At 38.2% G+C, this 26,268-nt stretch overlaps 1 protein-coding gene across 4 annotated transcripts in view; it reads right to left on the bottom strand.

Moving 5' to 3' along the window:
- Positions 1–26,062, bottom strand: part of LOC136866028 (V-type proton ATPase 116 kDa subunit a 1) — a 338,604-nt gene extending 312,542 nt beyond the window's left edge. For all 4 annotated transcript variants that reach the window (XM_067142636.2, XM_067142639.2, XM_067142638.2 and 1 more), the window contains exon 1: positions 25,853–26,062. In XM_067142636.2, coding sequence (XP_066998737.2) covers positions 25,853–25,969 — 117 coding nt within the window. In that variant the 5' untranslated portion in view covers positions 25,970–26,062. The remainder of the gene's footprint in view (positions 1–25,852) is intronic.
- Positions 26,063–26,268: the final 206 nt, after the last annotated feature.

Below are 26,268 nucleotides of genomic sequence, written 5' to 3'. Positions count from 1 at the left end.
TGTCTCTCCATGTCACAGGAATGTTTACTTCAACAAAGCAGAGGATGGTATAATTTATACCAGTAATTTCTGTATATACTCAACTGACATTACATGTTTGTGCTCAAGTCCAGTTAGAATTACTATTTTTTACCAAGGAACAACTTCTAACCTTAAGCAAAGTAAACTTTAGTTCATATAGTTTAACCCGGACAGGTGGTGTTCGTTGATGCAGTGTGAGAGGTGGTATGGGGTATTTCCTGACCTCTATGGTTGAACTTGCTCTAATAACAAAATTAGGTATTTTTATGCATCATATATTGATGCATTAGGTTTATTAACTCAACAGCATGATATTGTATCGAATATATAAGTGTGTATATCCAATACTAATTAGCTTCACAGCATATAAAATTTAAAACTTGTCATGCACGGGAATATTCTTTATTAAACACCTTATCTTACCGAATTCAGCTAACTGGCTTAAATTCTGCTAATTACATAATGCTATTCCTGCAGTATATCCCTAGATGGATGGGATGGGTTCTTCTAAAATAATCACCCTACTGGAAGTAATTATTATCCTCTTCATGACAATCCATATCATAAGTAATTCGTTCGCGAGTGTAACATCCGACACTTTCAATTTCCAGGTTCATACAGTTTACAATGAATTGCAACATTTTATAATTTGTGAAAAAACGCTCCAAGCTTCTTCAGACGATGATGTGCTTCTTACGAGATCAACTCACGACAAGCGAGTGATAATGTTGTGGGTTCAAGTACGCGAGCTTTTAAGAGGAGCAATTTTTTTTTATTTTGTAACACCATCCTTTCCTGTTGTGGTCCCAAAACAGTTGAGAAAGAGGGAAATCATCATCACTAATATTTAATACTTCTTCATTAGTGCTCTGTCATGTATCACTGTTAGAGTCTACTTCTAATTCATCCTCACTTTCACTAAAACTTCTTCCTCTCCCACAGACTGTAAAAAGAGATAACATTCTTTCCTCATAATCTTCATAAATCATTTCAGCAATGAGGGATTGACTGAATGAATTCCTAACATGATTATACAAGTAAGTCACTGCGTACACTGAACACTGCTACTGTTGTACTTCGGACGAAGAAGACTGGTGGCGCGGGGTCTAACAAAACACACTATTGCACCGCTTGACAATAATCCCTGTTTCTAAGAATGAACACCCTTCATTACAATGCCACTGACCTCAGACAAAAGGCAAGGAATGTGGGGAGAGGTATGTGACAGCCAAGGTCTCCAAGTTTAAAAATAAGTGCAAGCAAACCGAATAAATTTGTGTCAGGTCACGAAAGACCCTGCGCCACCACTCTCAGGTTAAATCATGTAAATGGGTCCCTCAAAAGCAAATATCGTAAACCTAAGTAAGAACTTTCACTGCTGCCATCTTTAACAGGCGCTACTGAAAATCAACAAAGATTAGCCTACAAAAAAAAAAAAAAAAAAAAAAAAAACAATTACCATAGTACCTGATTACTAACTGCAATAATGGAGATTCTCTTACGCTGCCTTATTATTGTGGAAAGATCTAATCCTACACCACCTGGTTATCAAAATACATTTTTATATATGCCACTGCTCTATTTTCCCGATATACTAATAATATTAGTCCTAAATGAAATAACATAAAATAAAAATAGATGCTGTTGTGAGATAAAGGTAGGGGACTTAGTTGTATAATTAAATTCTCATCACTAAAGAACTACTAATCAGATTTTAAATTATTTAAATACAGAAATGTTTAACCTTGTTTCATTTCTTTCAAGATATTACATATATCAATCATCTGAGATCTGTGTGGGTCCTTTGTACCTTACTATCTGTTACTGTACATTTCTACGTTTTCTTTATTGTATTAGGATGTCAGCTGCCTCTGTGGATCAATGGTAGAACATCGACCTCCAGATCCCAAGATAGCGGGTTCAAACCCGGCAGAGGTAGTTAGATTTTTGAAGGGCAGACAAAAGTCCATGCAACTATCATACAATGTTGGCATGTAAAAAGATCTCTGGTGACATAAGGTGTTTAACAAAAAAAATTCATTAAAAACACAGCCATAAGACACCGAAGAGAGATTTTGCTTGTATGACCTTTTTTCAATGAAAAATAAAAAATTGTATCGGTAATCAGGGACGGTCTTTGGAGGAAGGTAGGGGAGGTCAGGCCTCCTTCCCTATTTCATATTCCAAAAGCATTCAAATTTTGCTGTGAACCAATTGAGGTACTGTAATTTCTTAACAGTTCACAGCCAGATCTCATACTTACCTGGGATCCTACTTTGTAACTACAGTAGCTAATATCCAATATTTTCATATGTACAATGCAAGACATTTGGCAATGATTCATAAGAGAATGCAAGCTGTTGACTGTTCAGCCCGTACAAGGCCACCGACTGTGTAGGGGTCAGGCCTCGGCACTTTAGGTCACTTAACCCTTCAAGCCGGTATTAAAAGTTGGCTCAAGTTGTACCTTACAGCGGTAATAAATGACTTGTCTGATTTTGTTCAAAATAAGTGGATACGTTAACCCCTCAAAGACGAAACTCATGGTGTTCTCTAAGAAGACAATTCGAACAAATCTCACAATTAAAGATAAAATAGTTGAGCAAGTGTCTTCTCTCAAATAACTGGGTACCATCTTGGATGACCAATGTAACTCCAAACGGGAGATAATATTTAGAACTGAGCAGGCCAGGAAACAATTCATTAGCATGAAGAAATTCTTTGCGAGGTCAGATCTGTCTCCAACTACGAATTCGTATCATCCGCTGCTATATATTTTCTGTTCTCTTATCTGGATGTGAAAGCTGGACTCTGGATCCAATCATAGAAAAACGTATTGATGCCTTCGAAATGTTCCTGTATCGCCGTCTCTTGCGGATATCCTGGGTAATGAAAATCCCCAATGCCGAGGTCCTTCGTCGGATGAAAAAGCAAAAAGAACTACTGCTCACCATAAAATAGAGGAATACACAATATCTAGAACATATCATGAGAGGTGAGAGGTATCAGTTATTACAGCTTATTATCTAAGGAAAGATACAGGAGAAGAGATCTGTTGGAAGAAATTCATGGCTGAAAGACCTTCGAAGATGGTACTGCTGTACTTCAGAAGTGGCATTCCATTCTGCGCTGTCAAGATCAGAGCTAGTTACGTGGATCGCCAACCTCCGCTCGGAGACGGCGTCTTAAGAAGTTCATATCGTGCAGATGTTATATCTACATACAAAAAGGTGACATGCAAAGTAAAAAAATTCCTAAATACCTTCTTGTTGGAATAAAATCTGAATCAACAGGTGTCTACGACCACTCAGGTGAGCATTCACTTATATTACTATCATTATGTATATTACACGTAATTTCCTGCTGTGCATTATCATCACTAACACTTTCGTTATCACGTATTATTGTCATCAATACTTTCAGCTAACATGCATTCAAGAGTTGCATTAGATAGAGGCCATGCGAAGACGCCACCATGTTGTTTACAATTGACGTTGATGAAACAAATTCGTTTTACTTCAACACAATGCCACATTACGGTAGAAGATACTCTTCTGCAAACAATACCCTGTGATGCAAGCTATGCTAAAAGTTCATGTTTACAACCAACTGATGGGCACGCAGATGTACATCTAAAACATAGCTAGACTAGTCCGCACAGGTATACGTCAAACTGCTCCTGGCTTATGTTTCGTAGGTCCGTATATGAACACGTCAAACCGGCTTGAGCAGTTAAAATTGTGCGAGTGACGTTATCGTTGCCTTGGTAACTAGTGTAGGTCGGTACATCCCAGTGCTTGTATTTAGTTTTAGCGAGAGGCCCAACCAATTCTGGCCACTCAGATGCTAACAGGCCATGTGAAGCAAGAGCATAGAGCTGCATAGTAAACAGTGGCTTTATTGTTAGTTTAAATGTGGTCAGACGTTTCCTTTGGAAACTTTAAATTCATTAATACACAGCTATGGAGAGTTGTCCGACTCGTTGGCTGAATGGTCAGCGTACTGGACTTTGGTTCAGAGGTCCCGGGTTCGATTCCCAGCCGGGTCGAGGATTTTAACCTTAACAGGTTAATTCCAATGGCTCGGGGGCTGGGTGTGTATGGCGTTTTCAGCATTAGAAATCATCCTAGGTAGGGATCTTCACAGACATGCAGGTCGCCTAATAGGCCGTCTACGAGGCCATACACCATTATTATTAAATTATGGCAAGTTTTTTAATGAAGATAAATTACAAACTGAACCCAAACAGTATTCACTGTATGCCAAAATGTTTTGTGGTTTGACTTTAAATTTGAATAGCTTAATAAAGCAAATGATTCAAACAATTTAATGAAATACTCCCAGAGATTTTCAGATTATTTCACTTACTAACAACAATCCTCCATATCAGTTTACTACCTAGTCTTAACTGATTTCAAAGAAGTTGGAAAAATCAAACATCTCCCTTGGTAAATTATGCCAATCCCTAACTCCTCTTCCTGTAAACTAATATTAGCCTAAATCTGTCCTTTGGAATTCCAAATTTATTTTCATACAAGCAAATGTACCCATGCTTCATACGGCATTCTACATTGCATACGGATTCCTCTGTAAATTACTGTAAAGGCAGTGAGTAAGATTAAATTAAATTGCATGCCTCTTTGCGCTATCCTAGGAACAAAACAGGAAGGTCAGAATATGTGTTTTTGATGTAAGGTAGGCATTGAGGAAGTTTTGAGAATAATGGAAGGCCACATTTCCTACTGCCAATCAGAATCAAGTTCGAAAGATTTGATTATAATCGAGAAATGAAGTGTACCTAACGTATCAACAATCGAGACAGGACAATAAGTCATAAGACCAAAGTTGTTGACCTCTCCAAATAGAATGTGGATTGTACTATCTGTTTTGTAATACGACTTACCGTTTAGCCACCAATTATCCCAAAACAAAGGTCTGCACCGTCACTAAAAATGCATATGTATTTAGATATTTTCTGGGGCTGAGAATTATATATTTGTATAGCTTGGAATTTTTCCTCAAAGAAAAGAGTTTACAGGTTTCAGAATGAGCACTTTCATACATACGAAGTAATTAAGGAAGAAAGTACTACAGTTAAGTTGAAATTAATAGAAAATAGGATTATATCTGAGAACAGCCGGATAGGACTAATATGTAAATACCAAGTGGATGTATTGGAAAATACAATGTCCCTCAATAAATTGAGAAGGTTTGAGTTACAGATATAAGAAAGCGGTAACAGAAGAGAAATTTAGGTGCAGGGATTCTTAAACAGATAATAAGATTACTTATGGTGTTATGTAAGCTATTTGAGGACGGTTATAACCTCCAATTATATTCCGCGAATATCCCGCAGAATGGCCGATTGACGTCTCTTGCTTTCTATGCAAGAAACACCCACGAGTTTACAGGAATGATTACGAAAATGGCATTATGTTACTTCCCTGCTGGCAAGCAGTCAGACGTTGCCATGGTAACCTGTAAGTTTGTTGTCGGTCACTCAGTGCAGAGCATGATACCCACAGAAAATAGAAATTTTCTCCGTCATCTGAAGAGTAAGTTAAATTATGAACATAATAAAAGTTGTTTATAATGAACATTTCACATACTGCCCACAGATTTTACAGAAAATCAATAGTATAAGAGAAAATGGAGGAAAACTGTTCTGGTTTTCTATAAACCCCCTGGCTATTTAAAGATTTTTAAATCATATGCATAATCAAAACCTTCCCTGGGATGAGTATACTCAAAATGTGACGTTCAGTCGAGATCTATTCAGTCATTTCACCATGATGGTGGAACAGACATGAAAAATAAAAACCACAGATTCGGTCTTGAGGTGACTTAAAACGGATATCTGAAAAATTGGCAAAACAAACTAAATTACAGACAGCAGAACCCCTACAACTTTATTTATATAGATTATGGTCATTCCTACTTATAAAAACTCCATTCAAATTTATTTGTCCATCTCTCCACTGACAGCTCAGAACATACTTGTACCACTTAAGCACAGCCTTAATGCTTTAGAAGGAAAGCACTGGGGAATACCAGATTATGAATGCTCAGCACAGCTCAGCACGGCCTGGGAACGGAAAAGTCTGAACCCCTCACTGAAAATTAAAATCAGCCTGTCCATTCGGATCCACTGGCCAGAGTGACTACAACTAGGAAGCTGTTCCAATTTTTTTTAATTTTTTTTTTTATTATGACAATTTGCTTTGTCAAATGGTCCACCTATTCAATACAATATCATTTATTATATTTAGTACATGTTTCGTCCCCTAAGGGACATCATCAGCTTTAATATATTAACAATATTATATCAGAATACAAAACAGATATTATTAAAATTGGAAAGACACATTAAAATATTGATGTATGGTATGACATTAAAAAAAAATCTTAGAAATTTTGTTAAAATTGTAAGTCATATGATGAAGTACTGATACAGTTTTTGTCTTGCCGACAATCATATTGTTCTCAGTCGTCCATGAGATAAGTTCCTCCAAGTGCGCATTCGTGGTTTGTTCTAGCCTTTCATTCTGTTTGTTGTTTTTGTTACTGGCCGACGTCTAGATAACGACGTCAACAGTGAACACGGTGGCCTTAATACTGCTGACCTTTTTTGAACTTGTTTGGTAGGTCACCAATATAAATGTTGAAAAGTGTGGTGCTAGATGTCGCTCCTTGTAGTAAACCTACTTTAGAATGACATGATTCCGTGTCTTCCCATCTTGCTTTTATCCATCTCTGACTGGTTTAGGAATCTTTCAAGCCAATTCAGCAGGTTTTTCTTACTCCATAGTTTTTTAACTTGCTGATGAGTTTTGATCTCCAAACAGTCTTGTAGGATCCTTTAAAGTCTATGAAGACTTTAAATGTATTCTTCTGGTCGTTGAAACCTTGTTTCACACCTTGGACAAGTTTTGTTACTGCATTTCAGTTTGACATGTTTGTTCTGAATTCTGCCAGTTTCATTTATTTATTTATTTATTTATTTATTTATTTATTTCAAAGAGTCTGTACAGAGTTTTCCTCGATTGTTAGACCCTGTGGTATGTCTATACCTAAACAAGCTCTTCCAACTCCACTTACTAGACAAATAATTTTTTTTTTTTTTTTTCGTGTGGCTATTACTAGCCGATTGCAGCCCTTGTAAGGCAGACCCTCCGATGAGGGTGGGCGGCATCTGCCATATTTAGGTAACTGCGTGTTATTGTGGTGGAGGATAGTGTTATGTGTGGTGTGTGAGTTGCAGGGATGTTGGGGACAGCACAAACACCCAGCCCCCGGGCCAATGGAATTAACCAATTAAGGTTAAAATCCCCGACCCGGCCGGGAATCGAACCCGGGACCCTCTGAACCGAAGGCCAGTACGCTGACCATTCAGCCAACGAGTCGGACACAAATAACAATTAAGCGAACACATAACAAAACAATATAATAATTAGAATCAAATGGCCCACGGTTGACTCCCTTCCGGAGATCCGATAGCCATGGCAATAAGTAAGGCAAATGGATAAAAGTAACAAAATAAGGTAAAATAAAACATCGGCAGAATGGCACATGAAGGTTAAAGACCTTCATATCTCTCCTGGCTGGACTCGCGAACCATAAACATTCCGCACCTTAAACCGTCCTCTCTTGACCTACTCAGGTTTGCTGACTCAGCCTTAACATTACAACACCTGCCATGTTAGTGTGCCACATCCTCACGTTTCATTTTCTACATGAACTACTTTCTTGTTACTAGTAATCGTTATCTAACTTTACCTCCAAAACAAACTCTTCTCCTTCAAGCATATTTAACCACACTTAATCTCATTATCCATCTCTTGAACATAATCACTTGTAGCAACCATCACTCAAAATTACCTTCATACTTTCCTTTCGCCTACAATTAACGAACACACTCCCTCATCACCACCACCTCTTAACCCATTTAAAATGACCATCACTCTTACATTTGCTTATAATTCAAATCACCTTAACTCTACTCACTCTTTGCATAATCACATTTAACAACCACCACTCCGTTCTCCATCAAATTCCATAATAAATTCACTATTGATTTCAAATGCCTTTGCTGGCGGGACCTAGTGTTTACAATGCACTATGTCTTCTGGTATAGGCTAGAGCAATTTTGTTACTTTCATTGACCTGTCTCAGTCTTATCCTTGGCTTTGACAATATGAAAGTGACTGAGGTATGAGTGATGCTAGTAATGCCATTCCTTATGCAGCCAGTCCCTGCTATGAATGGTGTGAAAATGTTGCTCATAGGGTCGGTTGATGTATGCATTTTGGTGGGCTTGGCAGACATATGTAATAGCAACTTCTGGCTCAGTGAGGAAAGCAACGGGAAACAACCTCACTCCTCATTTCCCTAGTACGCCTCTTCAGTGATGCCTAGGCACTCTATGACAGCTGATGGCGGAGCTGTTGAGGATCCAACCAGCCTTAGGGCTGACGACTGAACATACACACATTGATTTCAAATTTACAACCACTTAAAGTTCAATAATTCAGATTCTTGTTCAAGTATATATCTCTTGAGCATAATCACTACTTAACTATAATCACTGTTCATTTCAAATACACCTCTCATCCAATATCTCCATCCTTATTATAATCACTTACAAATACCACTACAATTCCACCATTAACTTGCTTACTCTTAGCCACCACCACCACTCCAGTCTAATTTCAACTTAAGACACACGCTACCATCTACCAAATTTAACTTCAATCACTCTCAGCATTATCACACTTACCAACCACCACTCCGCTCTCAATTCCACAATAAATTTACTATTCATTTCAAATTTATGACCACTTATAATTCAATATACTTAACTATAACAATCACTCTTAGCATCAAATATTCTTAACTTTAATCACACTATATCTTCCAATCTAATTATACATTAACACCATTACCTAGCTTACTAATACTACTGGACTTTACTTCTCATTACTATGCCCTCATCACTTTCACCTTTCTTACCCCACAGTTCCTTTAAACTTATGCTTCTCCCTGAATCCAGCCTGTTCAAAAAGGTTTCCCCCCCCTCCAAATACCAATTTAGGTGTACTGATACAATTTTTTCACACATTTTGGTGAGTATTGAAGTTAGGGTTATGGGTCATTTCGTTTTTGCCTTTCCCAGATTTTAGAATTGAGATGATAGTGCCTTTAGTCCAGTCTTTTGGTAGGGATAAATCATTGTACCAAAAGCATTGTTAATTTTTAGGAGTGTTTTGCCAGCAGTGGGGCCAATAATTTTTATGAATTCTGGGATGATTTTGTCATCTCCAGGTTGTTTTTTTTGTTTTGTATGCTAGGAATTGCTTCATCCATTTCTTCCTCGGAGAACTCTCATGTAAACAGCTCTTCTAGATGTGTGCTCCCAAATGAGTTTTCTGTTTCTTTTTTAGTTTCTGTTCTTTAATTTTCAACTTATTTTATATTGGTTTAGGTAGAATGTATTAAACTTGTTGGTAATTTTCTTCTTATCTGTGATAACATTACCATTTATTTTTAATAGTGTGGCTGTATTATTCTGGGAACTTACTGTTTAATGAACTGAGTAGTTGTGTGCTTCGGGTCCATCTTTTCTGTAGTCTATTGTGTTAAAAAATGCATCCCATATCTGCTGATTCTTCTTTTCAATATTACGTTTTCTCATCTCCACTCAATGACATCGTGTAACTTTTTTTTTTTTTTTTTTTCCCTTGTGCATTTTTAGCAGTTTCTCTTTATTTTTCAGTTATCTCAGCATTCCAAAATGGTTTATATCTGCATAGAATTGCACAAAACTTGGATGCAGCTTGGTATGGATAGTCTATATCAGTTATGTCTTGCATTCTTCTTTCCATCGTTTGATATTTGTTCCAGATGGATTTCTTAAAGTTCCACAAAATCTTTCCTTTAGGTTTCCTTCCCTTTATCTCCAAGTTTCATACTGATAACTGACATTTGGTGTCCTCTTCCTGGGTCACAGATTACATCTCTTTTGTACTGATCTGCAATGTTGGCTGATGTGAAAACTAAATCTGGGTTGGTCAAGTTTCCTGGGTAGTGCATGAAGGTTTTTGGCTGATTATGTTCATATAGTAGGATGAAGCTGTTGCTATTCAAATAGTTTGACTATTCTTCATACTACATTTTCATAATTGTATCCCCAATATTAGGATGCTGCATTAACTATGATAGAGTTTTTATGTGGTTGGAGTATATCAAGATTGAGATTATTGTTTGGAAGGCTGTACAATCCATAAATTTGTATTTTGGTATGTGTATGTTATAGTGTTGTATGTGTTATAGTTTTAAAGTTGTATTAACTGAGTTGACACTGAAAATATTATGGCTTCCTTCTTAACGAAAAACCGGGTTTCCAGAAGTGCTGTCACTAGTATACTATGCCATCGGGTGCCATGCTGGCTGTTCATAATGAGTTACCCTTATAACAGTGACGAGACGCATTAGCTATTTGTAAGAGCCTAACTGACTTCTTGCTTTTGTCAGCAGTCTGTCTCCTTACTATCAAGTCTTCCCCGACCAAAGTTTACAAATGTCTTAACACTATTCCTTTGTTGGAAATCACCCAGAACAAATCTTGCTGTTTTCCTTTACATCTTTTCCAGTTCTCGAATCAAGTACCGGTAATCCTAGCGAGGGTCCCATACACTGGAACCATACTTTAATTGGGGTCTTACCAATGAGACTTGAAAAGCCCTCTCCTTTACATCCTCATAACTGAGCCAGTATCGCTTAGCTCTTGTACGAGTATGTTACTATGGTTTGAAGCATATTGGTCGAGATTACCTGTGTTTCAGCCAATAATGCCTCTGATTTAAGACTTGAAAGTTGATACTTTACATTGAATCAAACGACAGATCGCGACTTTAGCATACATCTGTCATGAAAGCCTTTCTTTCTGATTTAACTTTGATTTTTTTAACTCTCTTAACTTGATCTTGCTTGTTGCTGGAATTGAAATAGATGCAGTTGGTACAGTCAGCATTTCTGACATACAAAAGATATTTTAACCGCTTCAAATATGACACATTGAGTTCTCACCTATACCAGGTGGTCGAATATATTCATATGAGATTTCATAAGGTACTGGTATTCTTATGTATGTTATTCATGTTTGTGTGCCTTTTCTGCTATTGCAATACATTGGGAGTAGTGGTGTGCGTCCTTTGTGATTTGTATGTGGTGGTGAGATCCAGCCAGCTATTTGAAACTGTACTTCCTTCATATGTGTGGATACGATTTATTGCTCGTCTGTTGAGATCTTGATATGTTTTTGGTTGTCTATTGTATGCACCTCGTTTCCACACAAGGCTTGGTTTGTGCGGTATGAGGATGCGGCAGAGGCAAAAGGTTATGATCGTCGGATCACAGTATTCTTGTAAAAAGGTCTCTATGAACATGTTTTACATAGCCGTTTAATTTGCTAACATAGGTTCGAGTATTTGACTTCTTGAATTATTTATTATGGTGACTTGGGATATCTTTAAAATATGCCTGTCGATGGTGTTTGTACTTTAGGTCTCTGGGATGTGCGAGTGTGTGAAAGAGATTTTTGTAAGGGAAATACATCATCTGCATCCTGTTGATGACTTCGACATTTGTTTTTATATGTGCTATTGGCATACTGCTTGTCCTTTAGTGTTTTATTCTTCTGATTTCATTGTCACTTTATTAATTCTCATTCATTAATGAGCTCCTATGGCAACCTTGTTTATTTTATCTTATTTGGGTTCCATTTTGGGTACTCTCAGTCATGGCATTTTTTATGGCCTTCTCGAGCATATTTTTACATCAGCAATGGTATGCAAAATGAATTCTTTTCTTCTGGGGTGATTGTTAAAGAAATTGGGAGTCTAACTTAAAAGAATATAAAATGGGTCACTTTCAAGATGTATTATTCTGAATTGTAAATGGAGATAGATTCCACCTGAAAGAATTGCTTCACCTTAATTGGGCCAAGACTGGTAATCCCAACTGTGTACAGACAATAACCACTTAAGCTGTAATGAGATTTATTTATTTTATTATTATTATTATTATTATTATTATTATTATTATTATTATTATTATTATTTATTTATTATTATTTTTTTTTAAGAGTACAGTAGAGCAAATCATTGTAACATGGTATTTGAAACAACAAAAGATATGATATAGATGTTGATTCCCATAGGGAACCTGAGCAGTGGCCTCCACGGTATTCACAGCCATGCATATTGGTAGGTGTGCTATTTACAAACTGATGAGCCCAACTTAGCACACAGGCAAAACACTGGGAACCAGGAATGAGTTAGCTAGAAAATTTGTAATGGCCAATAACAGACCATTTATATTGGTATTAATGAAAGATATTCCGAGACTATTTCTGTAAAACTTTTCCATGTTATTTCTGTGTTTCTTGCTAAAACTGAGAATTTTCTTATTTGAATAAACCCTTTTTTATATTTTAACTTATGTACAGTACCTGTTATTTGTATGGGAGCTTTTTTTTTTAATACCTAAGAGGCCCGAATCTAGTTCCTGACTCTTGTGTTAGTTTTGGTCATGATCTTTGAAATAGGCTATGCATTTAAGGAGATAATGGCACTGCTTTCAACTGCACTTATATCTTCTGACTATTTGATACTGCTGTTGCAATCTGATGTATGTTATATGATTCTACTTCGAGTCATAAAATTATTTCACTTGTGTACAATCGACTTCACTGCACCATGACCTACTTTCACCCCATCAGCACAGCGATTAAAATTAAGAGGTCTATTCATCCCGTTTACCATCATTCAATTGTCTGTTGTCCATCTCACAATATCAAGGTCTTTTAGCAGTCTCACAATCCTGCAACTGGTTTTGTATAACACCTACAAGAAGCCTTATATGTAATTCCATTCTTTACTTGTGTCATATGAATATAAGAAAATGCTGAGAAGAAGAATGCTAGTTTTCCGAGCCCAACTTGGCATGTTCGATCCTGGTTCAGCCCGGAGGTATCTGAAGGTGCTCAAATACATCAATCTCGTGTTGACAGACTTAGTGGCACAGGAAAAAAACTCCCTGCGGGACAAAATTCCAGCACCTTAGCCTCTATGAAAACCATAATGTAGTTGGTTGGACATAACACCAGTAAGATTATTATAATAATGTACACTGCACTTCTTTTTGAAGTAGAGAATATGTCAATTTGAAATACTGAGCATGAAGTGTTGAAGTGTAGGTAGTAATGGATGTAGAGTTATTAGCAAACACTTGGACTGATTTTATGGTACTAATGTACATTAAATTTTCTTTTCCCTGAACTCCCCAGTATATGAACCCATGAGCCATCCCTGACAGTAATGTATTATTTTTCCCCTAGTTTCTTCTTTTATGACTGCACAGGATCACTTTAGTCAGTCCATCGTTTAGGTCTCTTTGAAGGGATTGTTCGGGCTTTGCGGTCCTCCCAGTACTTCTTCAGGCGCTCCAATCTTCGTGCCCTTTCCTCAGTTGAAAATATGCACGTTGTTGGTTTCGTGTAAGGGTAAAGCGGAGGTTTGTATTCTTGAGTTTTGTATTCAATTTTATCTTATTCGTGGTGTCTTCTGTTGTAAGGCTTATTTCCTTCAGATATTCCCTTACTTCTCTGATCCATTTACATCTTGTTGCAGTATTTTGAGAAGAGATTGTGTTGTATTAGTTGTTTCAGAAGTCTTGAATCTTGCTTCCTCATGATTTGTCCAAAGAATCCCAGTCTCCTCCTTATGCATGATATCTGTAATGGGTTCTAGCACTTTGTACACGACTTTGTTAGGTATTATCCGCCACTGTCCATCTTTCTGGTATTTTTTGTTGATGCAGATTCTTCCAATCCTCCTTTCAATTTTCTGAAGTCTGTCAGTCTTTGATTGTTTATTCAGGTGAAAAAGTGTTTCCGCAGCATATGTAGCTTCCGGTTTTATAACTGTGTTGTAGTGTTTTATTTTTGCATTTCATATCTTTTTGTAGATATCCCATGTTAATTTTCATGCTTTAGCTAATCTATTTGTTCGTGTTTGGATTGATATTTTTTCATTTAGGTTATGTGTTATTACTTCTCCAAGATATTTAAATTGGCTACTATTTTGATTTTATTACCATTTACGGTTAACTTCTTTTATTTGTGTTGGTTTTTGGGGCGTAATTTCTGTTTTTTTTTTTTTTTTCAAATGATATTCTGAGGCCAATTTTATTTGCAATGTTTTGAAGTTCTGATATCTGGGTTTTTGCTTCTTACATCCAGTTAGTAATGATAAATCATCGGTGAAACCAAGGCAATTTGTTTTGATTTTTTGGCCTATCTATTTTTGGGGGACATTTCACAAACAATTCCCTCATTACCATTTTTAGAGCACAATTAAATAATCGTGGTGACAGCCCATCTCCCTGTTGTAGTCCAGTTTTAAATCCAAATGACTGATGTTTCACCCTAGTTTACCTATTTAAGTTAATAACATCTATATAAGTAAAATATTAACCATATGTCTGTACATTGATTATTTTGGGAAATATTTCTTACATTTTTATCTGGTTGTCCAGCTGCATGGCTAAATGGTTAGCATTCTGGCCTTTGGTCCAAGGGGTCCCAGATTAAATTCCCAGCTGGGACGGAAATTTTAATCTTCATTAATTCCGATGGTTCAGGGGCTGTGAGTGTGGGGTCATTAGCATTAGAAGTCCACATCATAGGCAGGGCCCCATTCTCACAGACACGCAGGTCGCCTATCAGGCGTCAATTCAACAGACCTGCACCATGCCCCTCTGGAGGCCACACGCAATGATTATTTTCTTTTAAATTTTTTTAATTTATCCGGTTCAGGTGTAATAATGACCATCTACAAGTAGTTTTAACTTTGCAGTCTGATTTCTTATACCTGGGAAACTACTGGACATATTTTAGCCAAACTTCAAAATTAAATCCATCTATCCAGAGGTAGGTTTTAGGGTTCATACTGTTTCAAAATTCCTGAATGGATTGGGGGTTTATAGGAAGATGAAATCAGCAAATTCACTCTCCCACAAAATACCCATGACCAACTTTAATGGAAATCTATTTCTAAAACTTTTTCATGTACACTTTTTTGACAGGAGGAATAATATGGCAGATATTATTCATGGAATGTTTTACAGTCCAAGTCCTGGCAGACATTGCCCAGCAGCAGCTACACATTGATGAACAGTGTGTAACCGAGTGAAAACATGCAATGTTCAAAAACTCACTCTACGGCACTCAAAGACTGATGTTCTTATAATACTGGATACTGAGCATTTTTCCGTACTTCTTCAGTTATGGCCTTTATTCAACGTACCATTCGCAGGCCTGGAGTTTGAATCTTGACGCCTACACTTGTCACTGCAAGTGTGGTAATTCCATGTGGTTTAACCAATCATTTATCATCATCATCTACATTTAGGGCTGTTGTCCAGGTGACAGATTCCGTACCAATTGTCTACCTAGCTTTTTTCCCCATACTCAAGGCAAATGCTTCAGTAGTACCTCATTTTGGGTACAACAGCACCTATCCTAGCTCTACACCCAAGTAATAACAGCACACATTTCCATGCATACTCTCCTGCGCGAGAGCCTGAAAGCTACTAATTTATTCTATGGCACTTAAAAGACTGATGTTCTTATGGTGCTGGGTTCAGAGCATTTTTCCTTACTTCTTCAGTTAAGACCTTTATTCAATAATGATATTGTTTTTACGTCCCACTAATTACTTCTGATGGTTTTCGGGGACGCCGAGGTGTCTGAATTTTGTCCCACAGGAGTTTTTACGTGCCAGTAAATCCACCAACACGAGGCTGACGAAAGACAGCGCCTCAACCATCTGAGCCACTCAGCCCACTAAGGCCTTTATTCATCATACTGTATGGAGGTCTGGAGTTCGAATCTTGACACCTACACCAGCCACTACCAGTGTGATAATTCCACATGGTTTCCCCCATATTCCAGGGAAATTTTTTGTTAGTGCCACATTTAGAGTACCAAAGAACCTATCCCAGACCTACACCCAAGTAATAACAGCAGCTTTCTTTTCTCTTACAACTTGCTTTACATTGCACTAGCACAGGTCTTATGGCGACGATGGGATAGGAAAGGGCTAGGAGTGAGAAGGAAGCGGCCGTGGCCTTAAGGTACAGCCCCAGCATTTGCCTGATGTGAAAATGGAAAACCACGGAGAACCATCATCAGTGCTGCCAAAAGTGGGGCTCGATCCCACTAACTCCTGAATGCAAGCCCACAGCTGCGCGCCCCTAACTGCACGGCCAACTTGCCTGGTAATAGCAGCATACATTTCCACACACACAGGACAGTAATAAATGTTGCCAATCAGTTTCAACATACCTATGCCTCACTGGAAAAGAACAAATCTTAATTTTAGGTAAATATCTTCATGGTACAGGACTGTTTCTTGTTATCAGCTGCTACAAGGTTATGCATTTCCAATTTAAGGGATAGTTGTAAGGATCATCAGTCAGACTGGTATGATGTAATTCTCTCTGCAATACCTCTTCTTATGCTAAGCTTTCTTTTCTACAACAGTCTACTTCATTCTGTCACAATCATGTCATGGCCTTCAATTCATCCCCTTACACATCTCAGTCCACATATTTCCTTTTAAAAGAGAGTGAGCAAATCCTCCACATGTTAAGATATGTCTGTCCTCTTCAGGTCAAATTCAGTTAGAATTCGGGTAATGTTACTTTTTCTACATTCTGTCAGTGTTATGTAGCACACTTAGAGCTGTGAATACATCTACATTTAATTTTTGGCAGTTAATTGTTTTCTTACAAGAAACAACCTGTTTCATGAAGAAGGCTTGCTGAGCTGGGTGTATGAAGTTTCATTGCATTTACCCGTTTTCTTTTCTGCCTGAATAGCCATTGTGGCACAACCTTTTCAGTATAGGGTATGAATGAAGGACCTGCTTACAAATTCCAGCTCTGGTCACAAGGTATATGAAACTTTTGTCCACGAAATACTGGCATTGATCAGTCCTTCTGCAAGTGTGGGAGATAATGCGCACGTAGATCAAAATGTTGGCCTAGAGTGGACATGAATAGCACTGAAGAACTTTACCGACAAAGTTACTAGAAGTGAATTAAATACCAGGAAAATATATAAACACCTTTTTATTGAAATGCGAACTATGTCAACACAGTGTGGTCCCTGCAAGAACAGTGACGCTTAGAAAACAGATTTATGATGATGATGATGCTTGTTTAAATGGGCCTAACATCAAGGTCATCGGCCCCTAACGGTACAAAATGAAATGACAAACAAAAAGGTCAAAATCATCCACTGACCAAAATAAGAAAAGGTCATGAAGAATGAATGGATGGACACGAACCAAAAATACAAACAGTGGATCCGACTAAAAAAAAGACCATAAATAATAGTATTACTGACCACCAAGGGACCACTTATAAAGCACAATCCTGAATCGAGGATGCTCGATGTCTAAACGGGTCCAAAATCCAGGTCAAAGGCCCCTCAGAATGGTACTTATCACTAGTAAAGTAGAATCAAAAGTAGCGAAGACTCACGGTGTTCAACACATGATGGTACTACTCACAAGTACTGTACGTCGTACAGCTAACGCAGACCTATGGTGTTTCTCATACAATGGCACCACTCATAGTCAACGCAAACTGATGATCCTCACCTAGGTGTACTAGTCACGGGTGCCGGTATTCCCGTGGTGTTCCTCACATAGTGGGTACTATTCACAGGCAACGCACACCTACGGTAGCGCTCATATAGTGGTACAACTCACAGGCAACGCCCAGATCCACGGTGTTGTTCACATGGGTACGACTCACGGGTACTGGAAACCCACAGGAGAACCAACTCATTGCTGCTACTAATCACAAACCTGTTTTGTACATAATATAGTGGTACTACTCCCAAGTACAGGCAACCCATGGTGTTCCCCGTGTGATGGTACGAATCAAAAGTAGTTTCATTGTTCTAATTCAATCATCCCTTTGTCGCCCCTTTTAGTCGCCTCTCACGACAGGCAGGGGATACCGTGGGTGTATTTTTCGTCTGCATCCCACACCCACAGGGGGTGGAGAGAGAGAAAAAGAAGAGGAAAGAAGGGATCCGTCACTTTGAAAGATGAAGTAACGGACGAAGAAAGGCAAGGGTCACGAAGGGCAAGAAAATGAAAGACTCCCCAAGCCTCGAATGCTCTAATACCATCGGGGTCGGAAAATAACAAGAGTTAACCAAGGGAGGTCGGACAGGATTGATGAAAGTGAGGAGCATGGCACAAGTAAGTGAAAGAAATGCCAGGACTCAGCTAAGGGCCCCATGTTCACCAACCCATACTCCCAAGCAGAGCGCCCCTGGGGCCCCTTTTAGTCACCTCTTACGACAGGCAGGGGATGCCGCGGGTGTATCCTACATGTGCGTCCCCCACCCACAGGGGGTGTGTGTTTGGTCCGTGAGAGGTATTTGATTTCCCTCAAGTGAGCCGGCAAGCCGGTTAGGACCCCCCTATCTGCCACCTGGGACGTGCCACGTGGGAGTATCACCTCTCCTCCTGCTACGCCAGCGTAGTAGGTTCGTGGCCACAGATTTATGAAAACTTGCCTTCAAAAATGGCAAGGCAGACTTTTTTCTGAAGGTCTGAATCGCATGATTCCAGAAGACCTCCTTTTGAGAATTGAAAACTTTTTAAAGTCTGATGAAGTAAGCAGACAAGCATGTGGCATCAAGGACGTCAAATCTGTTGCAGATATCCAAAAACTAGAAACGGATTAAATTTTCAAAAACATCATATGAATATGGCAGTAAAAGAGGTTGTTGCGCCTGCACAAGCAATGTTATTGTGAATCAAGAAGGCAGTGAACTTGTAAGTTTTAAAAACGAAGAAGAATGATCCTTTTGTTGTGCTATGTGATTGCTGTGAAATTGGCTGCATCTCTAAATATACGGTTTGAGAATTTGGGGATGGAGTGAAACGGGTCGTTTCAATGCTGTTCCAACATAATTTTGGTGACCCCGACATGATGTAATAACGCAGATATTGGTGAGTCTCAATCTGGTTATTATAGGTCTATTATCGTAACGGAAGAAACGTAAAGTGGTGAGAGCATGTTTTACTAAAACTTATGACAGTTTTACACAAGAAATAGATTCTGAGAATCCGAATGAGGAAATGGTAAAATCAAAGTTTTCTACATTAGACAGGTTATGTGGCGATCTTAATAAACTAGACTATAAATGGCCACATTGATGTTAGATGATGAAAATGCTGACTTTGAAACAGAATATAACACTGCAGAAGCATATAGAGAAAAAATGGATCAAGTTGGACTAGTCAATGATGCACAGTCGGTTAATTCATCCCTAACCTCAAGTAGGAGGAAACTTAAACTTCCTAAAATAGAGCTGAAACAATTTAGTGAAATAATTTTGGGTTTTTGGAATCAGTTTAAAAGAATTGATGAAGACAGTGATATGGAAGATGCAGATAAATTTCAGTATTTGCTTCAGGCTACAATAGAAGGTTCACGAGCCAGAGAGCTTGTAGAGAGTTTCCCCGCATCGGCTGAAAATTATAAAAAAAAGCTTAAAAAAGAGATTCGGTAAGGAAGAATTATTGACCGAATATTACGTGAGAGTTACTAGGACTCGTGATAAAAAATGTAACAGACCCAAACCAGGCTTGAAATAGCTCATCTCTATGATAAGTTAGAAGCACACCTGAGAGCATTGGAATCAATCGAGATGACATCAGATAAATTCGCAGCGATGCTATTTCCACTTGTGGAATCCTGTATTCCAGAAGTTCTACTTCGCGTGTGGTTAAGGAACCCTGCAACAGTCGAACAAGAGAACGAAGAAGGTAGAATTTATGAAGACCGATTGAAACGTCTTAGCATTCTTGGAGTGTGAAGCTGAGGGTGAAGAACGAATAGCACTAGCAAAAGTTGGCTTCAAAGTTCTTGGAGATATTAAGCAACAGGCCAACAACAGAGAGCAAGTTGACGACAACAAAGTTATGATTACTGCAGCAGATTTATTTTCTGGTGAGAAGAAGAAGAGTCCTGTTGTGTGTCTGTTCTGTGATAAAACTCATGACAGTGATTGTTTCCATGCCCAAAAATTGTCCCTTAGCCACAAGCAAGACTTGATGAGAAAAGGGAAAGGATGTTATGCATGTTTAAAACATGGTCATTGAGCAAAGGACTGCAAGCAGAGAGTAAGTTGCATAATCTGCTCCAAAAGACATACAATCATGTGTCCAAATCTAGGAAATATACAGAAAAATTTATCTGTAGAAGATAAAAATGATGAATACAACAAAACGTGTTTTAGTCAGTGTACCTCAGGTATTTCTTCAAACACTCATGGTAAATCCGTTGCCAGTGACAGAAAGGGGAAAGTAAGGGTGCTAATTGACTCAGGTTCACTATGATCGTATATCCTGAAGAAGATTGCAGAAGAAATGAGGTGTCGACATGTAAATACTGAGATGGTAAAACAAGTCCTATTTGGTGGGAGCTCAACCAAGAAAACAGAGCACCGATGTTACAGCATCTACTTAGAAAGCTTGGAAGGAAACTACGCTAGCAACGTTGAGGTACTAGACCAGCCCATAATATGCGGATCCATATCTCGAGTCTCGTCTACGGCTTGCTTGAAAGAGCTGAACCAACGTGGAATCAAAATAACTGATGTCGGAAACGGACAGCCAGCAACTAAGATACTGTTAGGAGCTGACGCTGTGGCGAAGCTTTATACTGGAAAAACTGAAGAAATAGAATGTGGGTTCACAGCAGTGGAAACTCAACTAGGATGCGACAAATGGAAAGAGGGCTCGAGCAACCTAACCATGCTGTGATGTTAATCACCATGTTGACACAAACCAATAATTTACCAGAGCTATGGAAGTTGGATGTTTTAGGGATTTTTGATCTTCGTGAAAGTCAGACCAGGGAAGAGGAGGAAGCAGTTGTAAATTCCAGACCATTGACCTACATATCAGATGACTAGAATGACCTTGTGGCTGACACCTTAATGTACATACAAGATATCAAAAGGGTGGGAGTGCCAGATCTCGATTCCGTTGATAACATTCATTTATCAAAAAAGGCTGCAATACCAACAATGCCTGAGAGAAGAATTGAGGAAGAGATTCAGAGTGGAGTATCTAGGTCAACTCGTTCACAAGAAAGGAGACATGAAGGGGAGGAAAGAAGAGATAAAGTGTGGAGATGCTGTGCTGATCGGCAATAACAACATGAAGAGAATGGACTGGCCATCGGCGAGAGTAACAGAGGTATTCCCCGGGAAGGACAATGTAGTACGAGTAGTGAAGGTGAAAACTGCTGCTGGAGAATTCATCCGGCCAATACAACACATCTATCCCTTGGAGATGTGTTTCTCTCCCATAAGCCCAGGTAAAGGCGCAACAATAGACGTTACCACAAAAAATACCAAAATACCTGTTCCAAGGTCTCCAGATCCTGGTATCCACTTGCAAGGTGCCAAGTTACCAGGACAGGCAGGAAAGTGAACATCCCTTCACGTTTTCTTGAGTGAAAGAACTTAAACTGTGTTTGAAATTTTGCTTAATATATGTTGTTAATGTGTAAATTAATTTGGTTTGACAGTGTAAAATCAAAGGTGGGAGGATGTTGTGTCTGGACAAGCAATGTTATTGCGAATCAAGAAGGCGGTGAACTTCTAAGTTACGTTTTAAAAACGAAGAAGAATGATCCTTTTGTTGTGCTATGTGATTGCTGTAAAATTGGCTGCATCTCTAAATATATGGTTTGTGAATTTGGGGAAGGAGTGAAACGGGTAGTTTCATTGCTGTTCCAACAGAGGTATTTGCTTTATTTAAGGAAAGAACCCTGACATTATCAAATCTTCAAAATTTCATGAGTTACAGCCTAAAAATGTATTATATGAAATGCCTTAATATGTGTGTGCATGCCATGTTTATTGTGATGTAGAAAGTGAGAAATGACAAATGAATGTGACAAGTGTATCATGAATTTGCACACCATATTAGATGGAGAAGTTGATACATCTTAAGTAGTTCAATGAAAATAGTAGACTGAAGATACTGTCACTCAAAATTGGTTGTAAATGATGGAACTATGGACGAAGCAATAACAGAACTTCAGGCTCAATTAAAGAAACTCGAAGAACATTATTTTGTAAAAAGGTTGCAGTCTGCATCTTACAAGGACATTAAAACCTCTGTTAATGATGAGGTAATATTACAAATCATAGATTTTACAGAAAATTATCTAGCACTCACTCAAGATGAGATAAAGAGCGCTCATTGGAGCCATAAACAAATTATAGTTATTACTGTTTGTACTCTTGACAAAAACCTACACTACATGATGGTATAACAAAAAGAGCTGTTTGGAATAAAGTGAGGCAAAGGAAATTTATAATCAACCACACAAATGACTTCCTAAAATGTGCCATATCATGAATTGTAAATTTTCACATCTTAACAAGTCAAGCTATTGATGAAAACCAAAGCACTCTAGACAAATGCTGGGAATCTGCAAAGAAAATTAGGGGATTAGAAATAAAAATTATTTTAATGGATACAACAAAAATTATATAATTTGTGGTAGAGCCTTTCTTAAGGCTACATTAACAAGAGTACAAGTTTTTGAACTCAAATCCAGTAAATCTGACAAGAGTTCTCAGAAAACGTACATATTTTTGAAAGTAGATAGGATACTGCAGGTTTTTTAATGTAAAATTTGCATTTTTTGTTACTATTTGCTCTACGTCGCACCAACACAGACGGGTCTTATGGCGACGATGGAATAGGAAAAGCCTAGGCCTTATATAGGACAGCTCCAGCATTTGCCAGGTGTGAAAATGGGAAAACACAGAAACCCATCTTCAGGGTTGCCGACAGTGAAGTTCGAACCCACTACCTCCTGGATGCAGAAATTTAGGTTTAGGACTTTAAAAATATAGTGCTGAAGCTTCTGTTAATTCTCTTTGAAATCTATGAATAATCTTACAAAATGTGTATAGGCCTAATTAACCTTACCTTCGTGCATGCTGTTGTATAATTAAATTAGTTTTGCTCAATATGTACAATGAATACTAAACCACAAAAGTATTGTTATATTAGACAATAATTCTTTTTGTATTTCCACTACAAATTACTGAATATATTTTGACTGTTGACAAGCACCTGACAATGGAATTGCCCATCAACCTCATACATTCCTCAAAATATAATTTGAAATGACAATAAATATGTCACAATATCCCTAATGTTTCTCTGATGAGTTTCAATCATATTGCCTTTCTCATCTTAATTTTTTGTATTCTCAGACCAATCCCCGCTTCAAATTGCCTGTTTTGAACATATGCAATACCAAGCATATAGCCAACTTAGATTTACAATGAAGGTAACACATTAAATATAAGCCTCTATATTAACTTAATTTAGCATTATATTTTTAGTGTGAAAATATTAGTCATAGATCACGATTGCTTGCTGGCTACTATGATGTAACATAATAGAGCAAACTGACAAAGTTGGGCCTGGGATATTACCACAAGAATTAATGTACAGTAATGATGTAGAAAGTTAATATAATAATGTAATACAATGCCCCAATATGGTTCATCAGGCAAAGGGGACCTACTAACTTGTTGCACTTACAGGAAAGTGTAACTTAAAACTTGTTTGAGCCCAACTGAATCCAAGAACAGATATAGTACACACACCTCTTAATGATACATGCACACCCTAGTGCTGAATCGGCCGACCTCGGTTATCTTCGAGATATGTATTGGCAACCTTTGAAACACAAACTATGAATCGCTTATGCATCGCCGTGCAACATATGGCGTACACTTTATATACTAATACTGTTGCTGTTTACACAGCAAAGCCAAACTATATAATTCATGCTAGGAACAAGATTTGCATCGAGAAATGTTATATAATGTTAAATAATGTATGTGTGACACAGTTGTTGGCATAAGATAATACATGTTTAGAAACTTCATATTGATCGATCATATTTTCATCTTAAGACACCCAGGACTTGTTCAGTTGGTTTTTGAAGGAAGTGTAGGGAGTAAGAACGGTAGGGGTAGACCAAAGTATGAATATGAAAAGCAGATTAGAGCAGATGTAGGATGCAATAGTTACGTAGAAATGAAAAGGTTAGCACAGGATAGGGTGGCATGGAGGGCTGCATCAAACCAGTCTATGGACTGATGACTCAAACAACATTATAGGTTCAATTCAGATTTCATTTCCATTCAGTTGGCAGTATAACCAGAACCGGGAGAGCTCCCTCCTTACTCTTCACCCCCGTACAAAGTAATATCGCTAAAAGGTGCACAGACTATAGTCTCTCCACAGGCTCACAGCTAGTACGATTCTATACTGTCGTGTTTTTCTTACGTGTTCCTTTCTATTTTCCAACAGCTCTGCTTCTGTCTGTTCTTTTCCATTAGGCTACTCATATTTAAATCAGTTAACCAGGTCAAAAAAGGGGGTCAAAATAAAGCGAAGATGGGAGGAGAGGACCAACATCAGCCCATAAATTTATCTAGGCCTATTGCTGGGACTTTGTGTGGGAAAAGATACCCTGATAATAAAATAGGTAAAACTTGTAAATAAAGCCATGTTAACATTTAATCATTTACAATCACTATGTCAACATATACTATTAAAACCTCCATAAATCCATTGAAAACACCCCAGTTATTCCTAGGGCTCACAATTTGCACCTACCGGGCGAGTTGGCCGTGCGGTTAGGAGCGCGCAGCTGTGAGCTTGCATCCGGGAGATAGTGAATTCAAACCCCACTGTCGGCAGCCCTGAAAATGGTTTTCCGTGGTTTCCCCATTTTCACACCAGGCAAGTGCTAGGGCTGTACCTTAATTAAGGCCACGGCCGCTTCCTTCCCACTCCTACCCCTTTCGTATCCCATCGTCGCCATAAGACCTATCTGTGTCGGTGAGGTAAAGCAAAAAAAAAAAACAACTTGCACCCGAGCGCAGTCTGCCATTTCATGCTCAGGAACGTGTTAGAATCCTCTTTTATATGTTTGTTGTTTAAAGGGGCCTAACAGCTAGGTCATCGGCCCCCTTTTTATTGTATTTTGTCGAGGTAGTGGTGATCAAGATTTTAAGACGAAGTACCTCTGAGCAACCATCCTCTTTATCCTCGCAATCTTTGGAGCAGGTGGTTTCCAAGATCAAATACTTAAAAACAATTAATTCCTTTCCTTATTTCCTTTCAAGACCGCAAACTAAAAACATGAGAATGATTTACACTTTACTACACGAACAGCAGTCAAAATGTTTCCTCTAGCCTACGACTATGGCAGAGCAATTGAAGTCTAAGTCTGAAATACACAAGTTAACCTTTTAGGAAGGATTTGAGATTATAATATTGACTGTGTAACCATTGAGGCGGACATGAAAGATTCTACAACCTACGACTATGGCAGAGCAATTGAAGTCTAAGTCTGAAATACACAAGTTAACCTTTTAGGAAGGATTTGAGATTATAATATTGACTGTGTAACCATTGAGGCGGACATGAAAGATTCTACAACCTGCTATAAATGGGTTACACCCCCGAACATAATGGAAGGATAAAGTTAGTGACAATCAACCACTTGCTGAACAAGAACATGATACACGAAACAAACACGTTCCATCTTACTCGAACTACTGATAAACTCAAAATACAGGGCACTAAATCTGTAGGACGAAATTTGAACTTCGAGTCTCAGTACTTACATCTCTGAACTGCACCAACCCCAATTCGCCAAGTTCCGAAACACAGGCATAAGCAGCCTCACTCTGCAAAAATAACTGACAAAGAGTCATTTCTTCACTTCTAAATAACGACCCCATGATGACTGTTTACTGAGATTCACTAAGTATTCTAAAATTCGCCACAAAATCCGACACCTAACAAGAGACACAGACTTCCCTTCAGAAGTCAGGTGATCGGCGATGTAACAGCACACAATCATATATATATATATCGATCCATCGAAGTCCATTCAAGAATTATTTAGAAGGAAACTCAACGTACGTTTGATAAACTCTCGCCGATAAGACCACAGGAGATAATAAATATCTTCCCAGGTATATAGAGGAATGAGCAAGTAACATAAAAACACACTGATCAAATTCTAACGTTATGAAAC

Source organism: Anabrus simplex, chromosome 3, assembly GCF_040414725.1.
Source record: "Anabrus simplex isolate iqAnaSimp1 chromosome 3, ASM4041472v1, whole genome shotgun sequence".
NCBI classification, from domain to species: Eukaryota; Metazoa; Arthropoda; class Insecta; order Orthoptera; family Tettigoniidae; genus Anabrus; species Anabrus simplex.
Note: the sequence above shows the minus strand (reverse complement) of the source record. Positions and strands in the feature narration are given on the sequence as shown.